The 19,726-nt window shown below is 31.3% G+C and overlaps 1 protein-coding gene across 1 annotated transcript in view; it reads left to right on the top strand.

The window, feature by feature from the left end:
* The first annotated feature begins 14,323 nt into the window (after window positions 1–14,323).
* The window catches only part of LOC124846071 (uncharacterized), a 28,718-nt gene continuing 23,315 nt past the window's right edge, over window positions 14,324–19,726 (top strand). The window contains 4 exon segments of the mRNA XM_088111646.1: window positions 14,324–17,489; window positions 17,643–17,876; window positions 17,989–18,699; window positions 18,869–19,681. Of these exon segments, the coding sequence (XP_087967772.1) occupies window positions 14,469–17,489; window positions 17,643–17,876; window positions 17,989–18,699; window positions 18,869–19,681 (4,779 nt within the window). The 5' untranslated portion in view covers window positions 14,324–14,468.

Genomic DNA, 19,726 nt, shown 5'->3' with positions numbered 1-19,726 from the left:
TTGGAGGAGAGTGATTGAATGAATTTGAGAGGATTTGAAAATAAATTTTGTTGTTGTTTATTTGAGTAAATTTGGAGGTAGGTGAGAATGGATTTGAAAGTAAATTTTTTTAATCTGTCACATCAATCAAATCATACACTAATTCTCACAAAAGTTGCTTCCAAATTCACTCTCACTTACCTCCAAATTCACTCAAATAAACAACAAAAAAATTTATCTTTAAATCCTCTCAAATCCACTTAAATTCACTCAATGACTCTCTCTCAAATCCATTTAAGTGATCAAAAAATCGAATTACATAATTCGAGTAAGATTCATTTATACCAAAATTACAACTTCGTTTTGAAGCCCCAGATTCGGAAGTGACAATGTGTTACCTAATCTAAGAGAGGTATATCAAAACCTTCAATCTAGTTTTTCAGGAATATAATTACCAGATTGAACAATCCAACATATATCTCCGAATCCAAAAAAAGCTCTATCAGATTGATAAATCTAATAAGCTCTTTCAATTATCTCGGTGTAGGAAGAAGACGAGAGTTATTCAATTATGGTTTATCTCGGTGCAGAGAGATACAAATACCACCAATAACATATAAGTTCAATCTAAAACCTTAAGAAAAAATAATATGTTAACTAATCTTTCATGTAGTTTATCTTCTCATTTTTATTTAACGTAAGACTTATATTCTTACACTTGGATTCCAAAAAAACAAAGAAATATGTGCAACAATGGAGTGCATAAAGAAACTCCGATTAATCATTGCTTCCTATTTTATTTCTTCAGCTCATAATTTTTTAAATATCATATGTATATTTTTTTCGATTTTTCAATTGCGAATTTTTAGATCTTTCCGGAAAAAAAATGTTATATTTTTATATTTGGCATGGTATAATTTGAAATGTAAAATTAGTATTTTTAATTATACATTTTAGACTTTTAGCAACAGAATTCCGACCATTTACATTCTGATTCTAGAATCCATAATGTACCAAAGCTCAAGGAAGAAGAAGAATCCGCAATGTGACAGCGCTAGGAAGAAGAAAAAGCTCAGAGAAAAAGAATAACCCGCACTCTACAATGAGTTTGAACGCCAACGAGACGACGCCGTTCGGGAGAGGAAGGAAAAGACGAAGCAACTAGAAGAAACGACGAAGGAATGCGATCGCTGGAATCAAAGATTGGGAATTGGAGCACATGTTCGTCACCGGCAACTCTTTGGAGCATCACAACGTCCTGGTTTGCCAGAAAGTGAGTAACTTTTTCATCGCCATTGCATATTTTCCCATTCCCCTTCAGCCCCTTAGTTTCTCAGCCGCTCCATTGTCCCCTTTAAATCGGTCTTCCTTCAATTCATTGCCTTCATACTTATCTGTGGATTGACCCATTTACTCAACGCCTATATTTCAGATTTTATATTTTGAAATCTATTGCTTGATTGGACTATGTAAAATATATTATAAGTTAGTGTTCAGTTAGACACACCTAATATTCCTTCCTTCAAACTCAGTTTGCAGCTGTTTTTGATCTCGTCAAACTTGATAATGGTTTTGTCTAAGCATTGACCATTAATATGTTTATTATTTTTTTATTAAGACAGAGAAATCTACTCTCCAGGAAAATATTATTCCTTTCCCTTTTGCTTATTCACATCTACTCTTTTGTTCAAGCGAAGAATTTGTATGCAAAGATCCTTCATCGATTACAATATGCCAAAAGAAAAGGAAAACAAAACCACACTTTGTCATACTTTTCTACTAACAAAACAAACACAATGATGATAGTGAGATATGGGACCTACAATTTTATTCTTGTCGGTTTCTCTTGCAATGAGTTTAAGAAGATAATTCCTTTTTACAGTAAGTTTGAAATAGTTTATAACCGAATATTATGATAAGGAACTCTACTTTTTTAAAAGAAAAAAAAACTAAAGTTGCCTTGTTTGTTCTGAAGTGTTGAACAATCTATGTCTTTTCAAAAGTAATTAAGCTTGCATGTGCTTAAAAGGCTTCACTGATCTTACTGTGTTCAAAACTTCTCAGTAACTCAATTTTTTCTGTCTCTTCTTCAACGGAAGAAAAAGGATCTCTTCAATTTTCTTTTCTTAGTTCTCACTCTTTCTCTTCCCAAGCAAAGAATTTAGCCTTTCATGATGACATAGAAGTTCTCACAAGAAACCATCCCCGTTCTCAATCATTGTTTGCTCATTCTAAGAAACCAACCAAGCCAAACTCTCTTTTCAGTGAATACAATCTGGTGTCGTCAATCTGATAAAACTTTTTGCATTTACATTTACATTCTAATTTGTTCTTTTCATCTTTGTGTTTCCAAATTTAAAAAAAAAAAAGTTTTAAAACATTTATATTTTCTGGAACGAGATTTGTCTTTTACTAGTTTTGTGTTACAACAATTAAAAAAACTCATAAAAAGGGGAAAAATTCGTCTCTATTTCAGCTCATTCAGTTCGAATTTGTTTTTCTTGTCATTTATAAATTTAATTTTCTGTAGACAATTTAAAAAAATAAAAAAGATTTTCTTTTGTATTTATTTCATTCTACTTTGTTTTTCAAAAAAAAAAAAAAAATCATTTGCTTAAATAATTTTTCCAAAAAAAAAAATCTCCATTTTTAGTGCAGATCCTTACCTTGGAATTGGCATTTTCAAGTCAAACTGATTAGTTTAAAGCTTCCAGCAAAACAAAAAGACTCCAGGCTTACAGGTAGAAGAAAAGGCTCTATAGGTATGTAATCTATTCGATTCCAGTTATATTTTCTATAACATCATAGCTGCTATCCATTTTTATTTTCTGTTGTTCCTTAATGTATTTTGCTTTCTTATTTTTATACTGGTTTGTTGTATAACCTTGCAATGATTCTGTTTGTATGATATCTAAACTAGGAATTTGATATAAGGATTAACATTATTTGAAAACATAAAATTTCTATGTTTTGAAGAGGCATCATACTTTAGGATAATTAAGGTTGCTAGAGCTGAGTGAACAAAGAAGGTTGAGCGAGCTTCCATACCCATGGACATTAAAAAAATAGTTATATTAAGTTTGAGGGTATAAAGTGTAGGAGGTAATGGTGACTCTACATCAAACCAATATATAATAACTTTTTTGCATTTCTTCTATTGCCAATTTATTATCTTCATTTCCATGTTTCTTTTTTTTTGGTAAAAGTTGTCTCCAGATGAATCAGCCACGTTTCACTATTAGCAAAACATTTGCCATTCGCCATGTTAAATTAAAATACGCTATATTAAGATGAATGTTGGTGAAGAGTAGGTTGACCTTCTCATTATGGAGAAAATGACAAATTATCAAAGTTGTATGAGTTCATCTCAAACTTGGATCCCATTCTCATTTCGACAAGGCTCTCTCATCTTTTATTCCATAATTTCTTCCTTCACCTTGACCGGCCTCCACATAATTCCCCCTTTTTGATTCCTCTATCAACATGCGATTCATCTTCAATCTCCATACATTTCCCCCTTCTTGATTCCTCTGTCAATACGTGATTCATCTTCAATCTCCCTCAAGCCATAAAAAGTAAAACGAAAAAGAAGGAAGGAGAGTGAAAAATGAAGAGGTGCAGGGATAAGTGTTAGAAGTTCAGGAAGAAGCACACAATGTTCATTTATGAAATGTTAGAAGTACAGAAAGAAGCACCTAATGTTCATTAATGAAAGAAAAAACAGATAAGTACTTACTATCCAAGGAAACATGTGATTTGATTCCTAACCATGAACAGAACATACCCACAAGCTCTTTGCATCCTCAACACACTCAACTCACCACAGAATCAATGTTCAGAAATTAACATACACAGGTGCAGATTTAAATGCATGCCAAAATCATCTCCTCCTTAGTACATAAATCACATAATTACTACGCAATAGTGAAAGAAGAAAGCTAATAAAGGAGAGAGAAAAGGAAGGAGAGACCAGGGAAAAGAAAGGCTGAGAAAGATGTGAAAAACTTATTATCAAAGGAGGTACAAGAAAGGTAATATATAGGAAAGAAAACCATAAAAAGCAGAAACTAAAATAGAATAACAGAAAAAGCATTCCTAATTGTAAATCAGGTAGTGTAGATTAACATAGCCGAACGGTTAAGGTCAGATATACCAAACGGTATATCTGTTATCATCGTCACAATAACCAAACGGTGAGATGATTCAACATAGCCGAACGGTTAAGGTAAGATATACCGAACGATATTTCTGTTATTATCGTCACAATAACCAAACGATGAGATGATTCAACATAGCCGAACGGTTAAGGTCAGATATACTGAACGGTATTTTTGTTATCAGCCCCCCTCAAGATGGGTGTAAATATTTTGAAGACCCAGCTTGGAACGCAAAAGTTGAAAAGCAAGAGGGGGTAAGGGTTTAATTAATATGTCAGTTATCTGCATGGTTGTGGAAATAGGAAGTGATTTGATCAATCCAGCAACAACCTTTTCACGAACAAGATGACAGTCAATATCAATATGCTTTGTGCGTTCATGAAAAACTTGATTAGAAGCTATTTGTATGGCAGATTGATTGTCACAGTAGACAAGAGCAGGAGAGATGTAAGGAACGTGTAGATCATGAAGTAAATAAGTGAGCCACTGGAGTTCACACACTATGCTGGCCAGCAAGCGGTATTCAGCCTTAGAGGAGCTACGAGAAACGGTCGGTTGTTTCTTGGAGCGCCATGAAATGAGTGAACTTCCGAGGTATACAACGAACCCAGACCGATCGTCGAGTATCGGGACAGGTGGCCCAATCAGAATCACAGAAGGCCTTTAGCTGAATGATAGAATTATGTGGGAGAAAAATACCAGCACCAGGTGTACCTTTGAGGTATCGTAAAATACGAGTAGTAGCTTGTTGATGAGCAGAAGTTGGGGTAGACATGAACTGACTGAGGTGATTAACAACAAAAGTTATATCCGGACGAGTGGTGGTAAGGTAGATGAGTTTTCCAATGAGTCAACGATAAGAGGCAGCTGAAGCATCATCCAGTGACTGATCGATAGATAAAGATTGTTGTTTGTGAACCATTGGAGTAGGGACATGAGAGCAGTCAAGCAGACCAGTGTTAGTAAGGAGGTCCAGAACGTACTTTCGTTGGCTAAGATGGATTCCTTTGGAGTTGCGTGCAACCTCAAGACCGAGAAAGTAAGTTAGATTACCAAGATTCTTTATACGAAAGGTAGAATGGAGAAGGTTGGTAATACGTTGTATTTCTCCATTATTGTTGTCGGTTATGATGATATCATCAACATAAATGAGAAGTGCCGTAATGTAATCACCATCATGTTGCAGAAAAAGAGAATTGTCAGAAGTGGAACAATTATAATTATTTGAGAGTAAGAAATGGTGTAGCTTAGCATACCATTGTCGGCCAACTTGTTTGAGACCATATAAAGATATTTGCAGTTTGCATACCTAATTTTTAGTTGAGGTGGTAAGTCCAGGTGGAACTTTCATATAGACATCTTCATGAAGATCACCATGTAGAAAAACGTTGTTAACATCCAATTGTTTGAGTGACCAATTCTTGGAAGCAACAATGGCGAGAAGAAACCAAACAGTGGTGAGTTTGGCGACAGGTGCAAAAGTATCGAAGTAGTCTAACCCTTCAATTTGGTTATATCCTTTGGCGACCAGTCGTGATTTATATCGGTCGACCGAGCCATCAGAATTATATTTGATTTTATAAACACATCGACAACCAATAACAGTTTTATTAGGTGGTAAAGTAGTTAGAACCCAAGTATTATTATCCTGTAGAGCATCAAGCTCGGTACACATAGTAGTAACCCATTGCGGTTGTTTTGAAGCAGCAAAATAAGATGTTGATTCAGTATCAGATGAAATGGATAAAATGGTATGCTTAAAATGAGTAGAAAGATGATCATAATTAAGATAATTAGTAATAGGATAGTGAACAATACTATTAGTTTTAAAATCCTTTAAATAAGCAGGAATCTTACGTGGTCTAGAAGACCGTCTTATACTATCAAAAGTATCATTACCAGTAACATCAATAGAAGTGATATTTGTGGATGTACTATGAGTAAGATCATTAGTGCAAGGAATAGTTGAATTAGATAAATTATCAGCTGCAGTAGGGTCGATCAGTAAAAGGTCATCATAGTTATTGGTGTAATTGGTGGGCAAAGGCAGAGATAAGGAGTTGTCGGTTTTATGAGTATTTTTATATGGGAAAATATTTTCATGGAAAATAACATTGCGGGATATATCAACCTTATGATTTTTGAGATTTAAAAAGAGATAACCTTTTGTGTGCTGTTTAAAACCTAAGAAAATTCCAAGAACAACACGATCATCAAACTTCTTTTTGTGAGCAGTAATGGTGTTGGCATAGTAGAGGCAGTCAAAGATACGCAACATTGAGAGGTCACAAGGAGATCAATGAAGACGTTCGTATGGTGTATCATTCTGTAAGATAGGTGTGGGCATCTGATTGATAAAAAAACAGCATGTTGGGCTGCATAACACCAGAAAACAGTGGGAAGATGCGAGTGAAAAAGTAAGGCATGAGTGATATTTAATATGCGTTGGTGTTTACGTTCGACAACACCATTTTGTTCAGGAGTTTCAACACAAGTAGTGTGATGATTAATGCCCTTGTTGGAGAAAAGATCATACATAAGAAATTCAACACCATAATCAGTTCGGATATTTTTTACCTTTTTATTGAATTGAGTTTCTATGTTGCAAAGAAAAGTAAGAATATGATTTTTAACAGAAGATTTATCTAACATAGGTATAACCCAGGTGTAGCGAGAAAAATCATCAACTATAGTTAACAAGTATTTAAAACAATTCATAGAAGCAATACAAGGACCCCATATATTAATGTGCAACAGATCAAAAGAAGACAATGAATGAGATTTACTAGTAGTGTAAGGGAGTTTCTTTTGTTTAGTTCGATGACACGCATCATAGGAATCTGAGTATCATTTTGTATATAAGCATGTTTGGTTTTTAAAAGATGTAACCTGTCATTTGAAAGGTGTCCAAGACGAGCATGCCATAAGTTTGGATTCTGAATAGAGCAAATTAAAGAATTACAACTAGTATCATGTTTACAGGCAGTTGAGTCAAAAAAATATAAGCCATTGTGATGTCTAATCAAACCAATCTTCTCTTGACTTTGTGTGTCCTGCATAATGCAGCCAGAAGGAGAAAAAATTAATGTGCAAATAAGATTTGCAATAAGCTGTGAAACAGAGATAAGATTGAAAGAAACATCAAGAATACAGAGGACAATAGAAAGACAAAACTTAGGATTGAACCGAACGGTATCCTTTTAATGAGCATGTATAATTTTGCCATTTGGTAAAGTTACGGGAATAGGAATAATCTTTTGGTAAAAAGAAAAGAATTTTAAAGAGATGCAAATATGATCGGTGGCACGAGAATCAAGAAGCCAAGTATTAACAGAATGCACTTGAAGAGCTGAAACAATATTACCTGGAGAAGTGTTTGTGGAGAGTGTTCCGACTTGATTAATGTGCACATTAGAACCGTTAGGCTCATATTGTTTGAATAATTCTGCGAGAATCTGATATTGCTGAGGTGTGAGTTGAACAGTCTCGGCAGAAGGTCGTTCTTGATCCAAGTCGTTCGGTTGACGATCACCATGAGTGGATGAAACAACATTGTGAATCTGGCCGATCTTGTTGTTGAAGGGTTTATGACCAGGAGGATAGCCATGTTTCTTGAAGGAAACATCTATGGTGTACCCAGTTTTATGACAATAAGTGCAGATTTTACGAGTATTATTATTTGTAGTTTTGACCGAACGGTGATCTTGACTAGGAAAACCATGTTTTTTGAAGCAGGAACTTTCTTGGTGGCCGACCCGATTGCAGTAGGTGCAAGTAACAAGAGTAGAACCGTTCGGTGAAGAAGAGAGATTAGAAAAAGAATTGGTTTTCACAGGGGTAGTAACATGGTCGGTCACTAATTGACGTTCTTGTTGAATAACAAGTGAAAAAAAATCTGGAAATTGGAGGAAGAGGATCAAGAAGAAGAATATGTGATTGTATATTGTTATAGTTATCGTTCAAACCTCGTAAGAGTTGCATGGCACGATCTTCATGTTTCCGTTGAGAGAGTATCAAAGAAACTGTACAAGAACATTTGTGCTGACAAATGCAGACGGGATCTAGACGGAAGTTGTCAAGTTCATCCCAAATAACTCTGAGTTTGGTGAAGAATTCGGTGACGGAGAGCTCGCCTTGGGACATGGTGGCAGCTTCCATTTGTAATGTTGAAATGCGAGCAAGATCACCTTGGGCAAATCGATTTTTCAAGTCATTCCATATATCAACAGCATGATCCATCCATATTAAGCTTTCACGGATGGAAGGAGAAACAAAATGCAGGAGCCATGAAACCACCATACTATTGCAGCAGATCCAAACAGGGAAGAAAGCATCCGTTTTTGCAGGTTGAATAGCTGATCCAAGAACAAATTCTACCTTGTTCTTGGAAGAAAGAGCCGTAACGAAAGATATGCTCCAGGAATGATAATTTGTGGTGTTAAGAACGGATGATACAAGGGATATGACAGGGTTTTCATTGGGGTGAAGGTAAAGATATGAATGGATGTTATCATGGCTTAAGAGATGGGATTAAGTGGTTGCCATTAAAAAGGGAGAAAAAAAAATAAGAACAAGGATGCAGAAAGTTAGAAAACAGCGGAAATTTCTTCCGATACCATCACATAATTATTATGCAATAGTGAAAGAAGAAAGCTAATAAAGGAGAGAAAAGAGGAAGGAGAGACCCGGGAAAAGAAAGGATGAGAAAGATGTGAAAAACTTATTATCAAAGGAGATACAGGAAAGGTAATAAATATATAGGGGAAAAAACCATAAAAAAATAGAAACTAAAACAGAATAAAAAAAAATCATTCCTAAGTGTAAACCAGACAGTGTAGATTAACATAGCCGAACGATTAAAATCAGATATACCGAACGGTATATCTGTTCTCATCATCACAATAACCGAACGGTGAGATGATTCAACATAGCTAAACGGTTAAGGTAAGATATATCAAACAATATTTTTGTTATCATCGTCACGATAACCGAATGATGAAATGTTTTAACATAACCGAACGGTTAAAGTCATATTTACGGTATTTCTGTTATCAATAAATCAATGTCACTTTTCAAAATTTAAAGTAGTAGGAAGAATATTATTGAAAATCCAAATTATTCTACCTCTCATATTAAATAAAAATAAAAAATTTAAATATTAAATGAAAATTAAGACTCAAATATATTATTTTAAGATTTTGAATTAAAAATAATGGTAATATTTTATATATGAATTAAACTGATCATATCTTGGATATTTTCTCCTCGGTGATTCCCCGTCAGAAAACATCATTAACTTTAGACAGCCACCAAAGGGCATAAGTCACCATTATTTCAATTATTATTCTGTATCTGTGTGAATATTTTATATCACCACAAATCAGAGGGACGCACATCAGCTAGCCCTAAATTCATCCTGATTTCTTTATTTCTCTCCGCAACATCACTCACTCTCAAGTGATAAAATCTGGTTCACATTGTTGAATGTGTGAGTTAAAAAGAAGCTACCAACTCTGTCTCAGTCTCATCCTCTTCAAAAACTCATTTTCTAGATCAGTGCAACACAATCTGTAAGTCTCTTGTTTCAACAGATTTACGGTACCAAGAGTGATTCTTCGGTTTATTTTAACGTATTTAAAAAAAAAGTAAAAGCACATATTTCAAAGAGAGGGTTGGATTTTAATTTTCAAAACATAAAAAATTGATGCTAAATGATCTTTTTAAAATATTTTTTTTATCTCTATTTTGGTCAACTTTATTTAATATAAGATTATTTTTCGAATGTTTTATATAGTTCTTATTTTAGTAAATTATATTTAATCATATTTTTCTCTCGTCTAAGTCTTTAACTAAAGATAAACTTAAATGTCCCATATAAGTCGTAATTTCTTTTTTATTTTTTTATTTTAAAATAGTTCAAGTTAAAATTATGTTATATAATGTCACTGTTTTTGTTCGATCTTTTCTAATTTTTGTTAATTTCAATTTAATATGAAATTTCATTAATTTTATTCAATTCAGTCTAAATTTTAAATTCTAAAAAGAAAATTCTTCCTCATTTTAAAATTAGATAAAAAAAATTTCATCATTTTTAAAATTAAAAGAAAAATTTCTCATTAATTTTAAAATTTGAATGAAAATTCTTCGTTATTTTTTAACTTCTTCATTATTGTTTTTAAAATTATATGAAAAATTCTTCATCATTTTTAAATTAGAAGGAAATATTTAATTTATTTTTAAAATAAGAATTTATTTTTATTTTTAAACTAATTCTTAGCCTATTCTTTTATATGTAAAAAAAATAAAAAATAAATCCAATAATTATATTTCAATAATATAGTTAAAACTGGTTTAAAATGAATTTTAATAAAAATTAAATTTAGTCTCAATTTAGAAATTAATGAAATTAGGATTAAATTAAACAAAATTAACAAAAATTTGAACTAAATTAAAAAATTTAAAGAAAATTATTTGACATGTGACATTAACATTATCAAAATGTATAAATACGTAAATAATTTTTTTCTATATTAAGAAAAATTAAAAAAGAATAAAAAAATAAAAAAATACAAACTTACACATTATACACAATTCATTTTGTATTAATAATTTAGATGACATTATGAAAAATGACTAAATTGAATATAATTTACTAAATTAAAGACTATATTGAACTTCCTAAAAACATAAATCTCATTGAATAGGTTCACAAAACCAGAAACCAAAAGAGTATTTAAACTTGGATTTTCAACTTTTTTACATTTTATGATTGTATTGGGTGCAACAGGTCTATTTGTAATAAAATAAAAATATTAATTATTTTGATGATAATATTTTTATTATTTTAAATGATAAATTTAATTTCATTTTAAGATTAATTTATATATATATATATATATATATATATATTATCAATAACAAAAATAATAGTAATTAGAAATAAATACAAAATAGTAATATTTCTGTTATTTAAAAAAATAATTTTCTTTTCTTTATATATATATATATATATATATATATTCATATATAATTTTTTTTAATAAATACATAAATATATTAATTAATTAGAGAGAATCATTGTTATTTATATTATCGATTCCTTCCCCAACATATTATTAACAATAATATAGTAATTATTTTTATTTTATTTATTAATTTTAAATTACAACTTCATAAAAGAAATTTTCTGTTTTATTTATTTGTATAAATAATTAGTTTTCTTCTTTTAATATATATATATATATATATATATATATATATATATATATATATATATATTATTGGCAGAAAAAATCCACTCCCCATTTAACATCCTTCCCCTCCTTATTAATAATAATAATAAAATTATTAATACTAATAATATTAACATTATTAATAATAATAATTTTATTATTTATAATATTAATAATAATGATAATATTAATAATGATAATAATTGTAATAATAATATTAATAATAATATTATTATATAACAATAATAATTATTTTTATTTTTTTAATTTTAAATATAGATATTGGCTCAACATAATTTATTCCACTCAACAATTCAATGTAATGATTGGAAGTATTCCATTATCTTTATTTTTTTATAAGAAATTAAAATTTAATTTTAAGTTAACATACATATTGACTTATAAGATAATGTTTTACTAAGACCAAATAATAATATACAATATATTTTAACTTTTTCCTTATTACACTTAAGAAAAGCATGAAACTTTTTGATCTTTTCAAGTACTTGATCCTTTTGTAGAAATGCATAGATATATAGCTTTTTGAAACAATCACAAGTAGCAAAAGTAAAATGCATAACTAAACGATTTTACCTACTAAACGATTTTACCTTCAGACATCAAAATGTACTAATTCAAGTAACTCTTACCTCCTTTAGGGAGATGCTTCTTAAATGATACTTTGGTTTGTTTACAAAACCATGTAGTTAGAACATTTCCTTAACTCTTTAACTCTTCTCTCTTGAATCCCAAAAGCACATTCTTTTGGGCTAAACCATTAAGCCCTTTTTGACTTATATGATCAAGACTTTGATTACTTCTACATATTCTTTGTTCTTGACTTGGACTTACTCCTACTCTTCTCTCCATCACCTTTTGATTCCTTTTTTGACTTCTCTCCTTATCTTTGTGACTAGCATCTCAAACTAAGAAGAAGAACCATGTGCCTTCCTTCTCATCTCTTTATTAAAGCACCACTTTTTGTCATCTAGAAAGAAATTGTGTTATTAGAGGTTGAGTTTGTAATCGAAACCTAAAATATATCTCCCAAGACTCTGATGGATTATTTAGTAGTCATAATTCCAAAATAAAAATCATCAAAGTTGATACTCATTCCCAACAATTGATTTAGGAGCCCTTGGAACTCATCTAAGTGATTTGAAAGGGAAGAACTCTCTTTGTACCTCAAATTTATCAAGCAACTCAAAAAACACAATTCAAAAGACTCAATCTTTTCTCACAAAGTTCTATCTTGTGTCTATTTAGCAATGTTATTATAAACATTGTCTTCTACATATTGTCGAATAAAACCGTACACCTATTGGTGTTCAAAGTCTCATTCTTCACCAACATAGAATATTAGTTTTATGTAGTAAAGACGTGAAGATTCAATTTCTTCACAAACAAGTCTTTCGTCTTACTCTTCTCCAAACAATAATATGTACCATTTAAAGCAACTATATTTGTATTTGCTTACATCAAGCAAGTAAATATAGCTCAAAATAGACTTTGAGACATGAGAGAAACAACACAACGAGTATGTAACAAAAATAACTCCCAAACTTGCAAGAATTTACGAGGAACAACAATAATATAAATTGCAATAATAATCACAAAAAGAGAACACCAATATTTTTAATATGGAAAACCTTCTTGATGTGAGAAGTAATAATCAACACATACAAATCAATCAATCATGGGTCACTAAGATCAAATATGGTATAATAAAGTAAAAAAATGCAAACAAGTTCCTACCTCCTATCAATACTTCAAATCAATAATATTATCAAATATGAATAATAAAAAAAAAGAGAAACCTAAGAAGGAGCCGTCATGGAGACTAATTTCTCTAACCATAAACTTTCAATTGACGATCTGAATGGTATGTCACAAACATAATAAGAATCAATATTTTACTGAAACGACTAGGTGAGTTTGCTAACAGATTTTCTCTCTGTTTTTTTCTTCCAGTACAACTTTTTTGCACGACTTAAAAAGACCTCTCTCCTCTTAAGTTAAATGAGAGAAAACAATAAAAACACCCTATCACCAAATTTGAAAGCAATGAATGTATGGCTAAAAAAATAATAAATAACTAACTGAGTTTTCGAATTAAAATAAAAATTATATATTATATCAAATTTGTATTGAATCTTGCATTTATTTATATTTTTTAATTATTGTGTTAAAAGTTTTAGTGCTTAATTAGATAACTTATTACCGAAACCTAATTAACGAAGTTAAAAATAGACCAGAAGAAGAAGAGATCAAAATTTATCTCTTAATATATTAATATTTACACTGAAAGTTTACTTACTTTGTAATTTTATAACAAAAATATAAATATAAAGACTATGAAAGCTAATAAGCAGAATAAAATAAATTATGTCTATACTATAAGTTGACGTCAAGAACCCAAACTTACTACTAGTTTTTATTTTTTAAATAAAAGTCACAAAAATAATAATCAAAAGATAGCTAAACAATCTTAATTGCCAATAATAGGTATTATTAGGACTGGACACGGATAGTATCTATCATGTTACTTTGTCTGCAACAAAATATCCAACTTGTTCCCTGTCTTGTTACTATCTAGACATCTTTTTAAGAAAATACGATTTTAAAAAATTAGTAGATATCCGCATATATATATATATATATATATATATATATATATATATATATATATATTTAAAAAAAATTATTTTTTTAAAAATAAAATTTAAATAAAATTACAAAAAAGTATAAAATATAAATTAAATTTTAATTTTTTTTAGTAACATAGTATAATACTTTATCTGCATGTGGACACAATATTTTTTTTGTCCATTCCAGTGAGTATCCATGTGACATGGCAATAATAGACACCGCTCCACCGATCACAAATGTGACTATAAATGTAACTTATTTAATTTTCATTAACAACCTTATGATGCCTTTTAATGTTGTGTTTATTTATAAATTATTCTAATATTTATAAACATACCTGTTCCCTTTGTATGAACGTTTTATCTATTTGTTTTTCTTAATAAAATCTGGAAATTTTGCATTTGTATTATTTAGAAATAATTAAGTCGAAAGCGTCCATTATCAAGGGACCATGGATCCAATTGTCTCTACAACTACTCAAAGTGTACTTAATATTACAGCAAGTGTGGTCAAACGACAAGTGTGTTACTTCTTTAATTACAAACAAAAAATTAAAGAATTGGAATCTTACATTGAGAAGTTGGAACATAATAAGGAGAGACTACAACATCAAGTTGATAGTGCACTAAGGAGTGCAGAAGAAATTGAAAAGGACGTTCAACGTTGCTTAACGCTCATGGATGATAAGATAAAAGAATATAAAACTTATATTAATGATGAATGTCATGCAAAGACAATTTGCTCAATTGGTTTCTTTCCAAATAATTTCCTACTGAGGTATCAACTGGGTAGAAAAGCTACAAAGATGGTGAAAGAAATCATAGGAGATGAGCTTTGGAAAACTTCTTTTGACAATGTTTCGTACCAAGAATTTCCATCCATTGATGCTACTTTTTCAAACAATGGTTATGAAAGCTTTGCATCAAGAACTAAAACTATGGAGATGATCATGAAAGCACTGCAAGACCCTACAGTTGGTATGATTGGAATTTATGGGCCTGGTGGTGTGGGTAAGACCACTTTAGTCAAAGAAATTGCTAGGAAAGCTCGAGAAAAGAAGTTGTTCAAGATAGTCATCATAGCAAATATTACAGGAAATCCTGACTTCAAAAACATTCAAGAGCAAATTGCTGGCATGCTAGGAATGAAATTGGAAGGAGAAAGTGAGATTGCAAGAATAGATCGTATTCAAAAGAGGTTAAAGAATGAAAAGGAGAACACCCTTATTATCCTTGATGATCTTTGGGGTGGATTGGACTTTAATAAACTTGGGATTCCATGTAATGATGATGCAAGCCAACAAGAAGTCAATGACATATCTGATTTTGGTTCCAACAATGACCCATCTGATTTTGGTTATAATAAGACAGAAATGAAAGAGTTGTCAAAAGTTGATTTGGATAAGGTGAAAAAGGAAAAGTTGTCTAACGATTATAGAGGAGGCAAAATTCTTCTAATATCTAGAAATAAACAAGTATTATGTAATGAAATGGATGTGCAACAAAGCTCAATATTTTCGGTAGGAGTCCTTGATGAAAAGGAATCAGAGAATTTGCTTAAGAAAGTTGCTGGTGTGAAAAATTCTGAGTTTGATAGGAATGCTACTGAAATTGCCAAATGGAGTGCTGGGTTTCCAATAGCCTTAGTTTCCATAGGAAGGACACTAAAGAATAAAAGCTTATCCACATGGGAAGATGTCTGTCAACAAACTAAAAGACAAAATTTTACATCAGAATGGGGATTTACGGACTTCTCAATAAAGTTGAGCTATGATCATCTGAAAAATGAGGAGCTTAAGTGTATTTTCTTACACTGTGCAAGAATGGGAAATGATGCTTTGATTATGGACTTGGTGAAATTTTGTGTTGGTTTGAATTTGCTTCCAGGAGTCCACACAATTACAGATGCCAGGAAAAGAGTAAAGGAGATGATACAAGAGCTAGAAGAATCGAGTTTGTTGGTTAAAAGTTATTCTATTGACCGCTTCAACATGCATGACATTGTGCGAGATGTGGCTCTTTCAATATTATCCAAGGAAAAACATGTGGTTTATATGAAAAATGCAAAACTTGATGAGTGGCCTCACGAAAATGACTTTGACAAGTACTCTGCCATTTTTCTACACTTCTGTGACATCAATGATAAGCTTCCTGAGAGTATACATTGTCCTCGACTTGAAGTCTTACATATTGACAATAAAAATGAATCTTTTGAAATACCAGATGAATTTTTTAAATCTATGGTTCGACTCAGAGTGTTGGTACTGACTGGTATTAATTTATCTTGCTTACCTTCATCAATTAAATGCCTAAAAAAATTGAGAATGCTTTGTTTGGAGCAATGCACTTTAGGAGAGAAACTATCAATCATTGGCGAGTTAAAGAATTTAAGAATCCTTACTTTTTCAGGATCTAATATAGAAAATTTGCCTCTTGAATTTGGGCAATTGGATAAGCTTCAATTTCTTGACTTAAGCAATTGCTTAAAACTAAGACAAATAACTTTCAATATCATACCGAGGATGGGCCTTTTAGAGGAGTTTTATATGAGAGACAACTTGATTATATGGGAGGCTGAAGAGAATATGAAAAGTGAAAATGCTAGTCTCTCTGAGTTGAGGCACTTGAATCAGTTACAAAATCTAGACATACACATCCATTGTTCTTCCCATTTTCCTCAGAATTTGTTTTTTGACAGGTTGAATAGTTACAAGATTATCATTGGTGAATTCAACTTACTTAACTTGCTTACAGTGGGAGAATTCAAAGTCCCTAACAAGTATGAGGAGGTGAAATTTTTGGCAATAAACCTAAAAGAAGGTATTGATATTCATTCTGAAAAATGGATTAAAATGTTGTTCAAAACTGTTGAATGTTTGTTGTTGGGAGAACTCAATGATGTTCAAGATATTTTCTTTGAATTAAATATTGAAGGATTTCCAAATTTGAAACATTTATCCATCGTAAACAATTTTGGCATTAACTATATTATCAATCCAAGAGAGCGATTTCACTCTTTTGTGGCTTTTTCCAAATTAGAATCCTTATGGCTTTACAAATTGGATAATTTGGAAATAATATGTGACAATCAGCTTGTAGAGACCTCTTTCTGCAATTTAAAGGTCATCAAGATTCAAACATGCATTAAATTGGTAAACATTTTCCTATTTTCTATGGTTAGACTCCTCACTTTGCTTGAAACAATAGAAGTGTGTGATTGTGATTCTTTGAAGGAGATAGTTTCAAAAGAAAGTCAAACTCATACTATCAGCTATGATAAGATTGAGTTTCCCCAGTTACGACTTTTAACATTGAAGTATCTACCAACATTTATTTATTTATATAGTGTTGATAAGATTCCTGGTAGTGCACACTCGTTGCAAGACCAAATATTCCAACAAAGGAACAAAGATATTGTTGTTGATGTTGATCACAAGGTGACCCATTCTTGTCTTCCACTCTTCAATGAAAAGGTATGTGAGAACCTTATCATAATTACATGTGTAATGTTTAATTTCTATGATGTTCTTCCCTTAATAGAAATATAAAAAAATCTACTGTCTAAGTTTTGTCATTTCTCTTGGGAGAAAAGTCTTACTGTGGTGACATTTTATGTGTTCTTACAGGTCTCAACTCCCAAATTAGAATGGTTGGAGTTATCCTCCCTCAACATCCATGAGATATGGAGTGACCAATGTAACCATGGTTTTCAAAATTTGCTCACATTGAATGTGACAGATTGCAGTAATTTAAAGTATTTACTATCATTCTCTATGGCTGAAAGTTTGGTGAATCTTCAAAGCATTTTTATAAGCGAATGTGCAATGATGGAGGATATATTTCGTCCGGAAGATGCAGAGGTGTGTTGATTCATTTAATAGTGAGTTTGATTAATGCTATCCTTTGTTGTTTGATATGTTAAGTAATTATGTCTTTCAATTGCTCACCTATAAAGTATTTTTATTGTAACAGTATATTGATGTTTTTCCTAAGTTGAAAAAAATGGAGATTATCTACATGGAGAAACTCTGTACCATTTGGAAATCTGATATTGGTTTACATTCCTTTAGCAATTTGAACTCTTTGATGATAAGAGAGTGTAATGAACTCGTTACAATTTTTCCTAATTATATGGGACAAAGATTGCAAAGCGTTCAAAGCTTGACAGTTACAGACTGCGAATTGGTTGAAAACATATTTGATTTTGCAAATATTCCGCACACTAGTGGTATTATTGAAGCAAATTTGGGTAATATATTTCTAAAAAATCTGCCGAGTTTGGTGAACGTATGGAAGGGTCACACCGGTGAAATATTCAAATGTAGTAATTTGCAAAGCATAAGAGTTGATGAGAGTCCAAAATTGAAATATCTCTTTCCGGTTTCTATTGCCAATGACCTACAAAAACTAGAAGTCCTTGAGGTATGGTACTGTTGGGCAATGACAGAGATTATTGGTTTGGACAAACATTCAAGTAAAACTGCTATCACCTTTAAATTTCCTCATCTAAACACTCTATCATTAATAGACTTGCATGAATTGAGGAGTTTCTACTCACGAATTCATACTTTAGAATGGCCACCATTAAAGAAATTGGAAATAGTTGACTGTAGCATGCTCGAAGGATTGACTTCAAAAATCACAAATTCAAAAGAGCAACCAATTGTTTTAGCTACAAAAAAGGTACATAAAGTTCGTTCAGATAGAGCTTAGAAGTTCTTTTTTGAAGTTCTTTTGTTGGAAATATAGAATATGTCCTGTTTACGTCTTTTATTTCTTAAATCCAAATAATACATTATGGTTCAACTAGTATGCTTTAATACTAACAACAAGTCTTTATTTATTTATGTAGTCAATATATGACTTGGAAAACATGTCGGTGAGCTTGAAGGAAGCAGAGTGGTTGCAGAAATACATTGTTAATATTTATAGAATGCATAAACTAGAAAAACTTACCTGGTATAGATTGAAGAATAATAAAATTCTGTTTTGGTTTCTTCATAGACTTCCCAATTTGAAAAGTCTAACACTAGGACATTGTCACATGAAAAGAATTTGGACTCCTGAAAGTCTTAGTTCATGTGAAAAAATAGGTGGTGTTATGCAACTTAAAGAGTTAGAATTACGTAGAATGTGGTCTCTCGAGGAGATTGGTTTTGAACATGATGTGCTTCTTCAAAGGGTAGAATGCTTAATCATCCGTGGATGCAAAAAATTGAGAAATCTAGCATCATCCTCGGTATCTTTTAGTTACTTAACATCCTTACAAGTGGTGAACTGTATGATGAAGAATTTAATGACACTCTCAACTGCTAAAACCTTAAATCAACTCACAACTATGAAAATAAGTTCATGTCCATTAATTGTGGAAATTGTTAAGGAAAATGAAGAGGAAAAAGTCCAAGAGGTTGAGTTTAAACAATTAAAATCATTAGAATTGGTGTCTCTAAAAAATCTCACAAGTTTCTCTTGTGCTGAGAAGTGTGGATTAAAATTCCCACTACTAGAAAAATTAGTAGTAAGTGAATGCCCTCAAATGAGAAAATTATCTGAAGTTCAAAGTGCTCCAAACCTACAAAAAGTACATGTTGAAGCAAGAGAAAAAGACAAATGGTATTGGGAAGGTGATTTGAATGTCACTCTACACATACATTTCACAAACCAGGTATGCATTAAAGTATGTTGATTATAAGAAATTTTCATTGCATCA

This window comes from Vigna umbellata, chromosome 4 (assembly GCF_029865625.1).
Source record: "Vigna umbellata cultivar VRB3 chromosome 4, Vumbellata_1.0, whole genome shotgun sequence".
Taxonomy (NCBI): Eukaryota; Viridiplantae; Streptophyta; class Magnoliopsida; order Fabales; family Fabaceae; genus Vigna; species Vigna umbellata.
The sequence above is the reverse complement of the archived record's forward strand: the minus strand, read 5'-3'. Positions and strand labels throughout refer to the sequence as shown.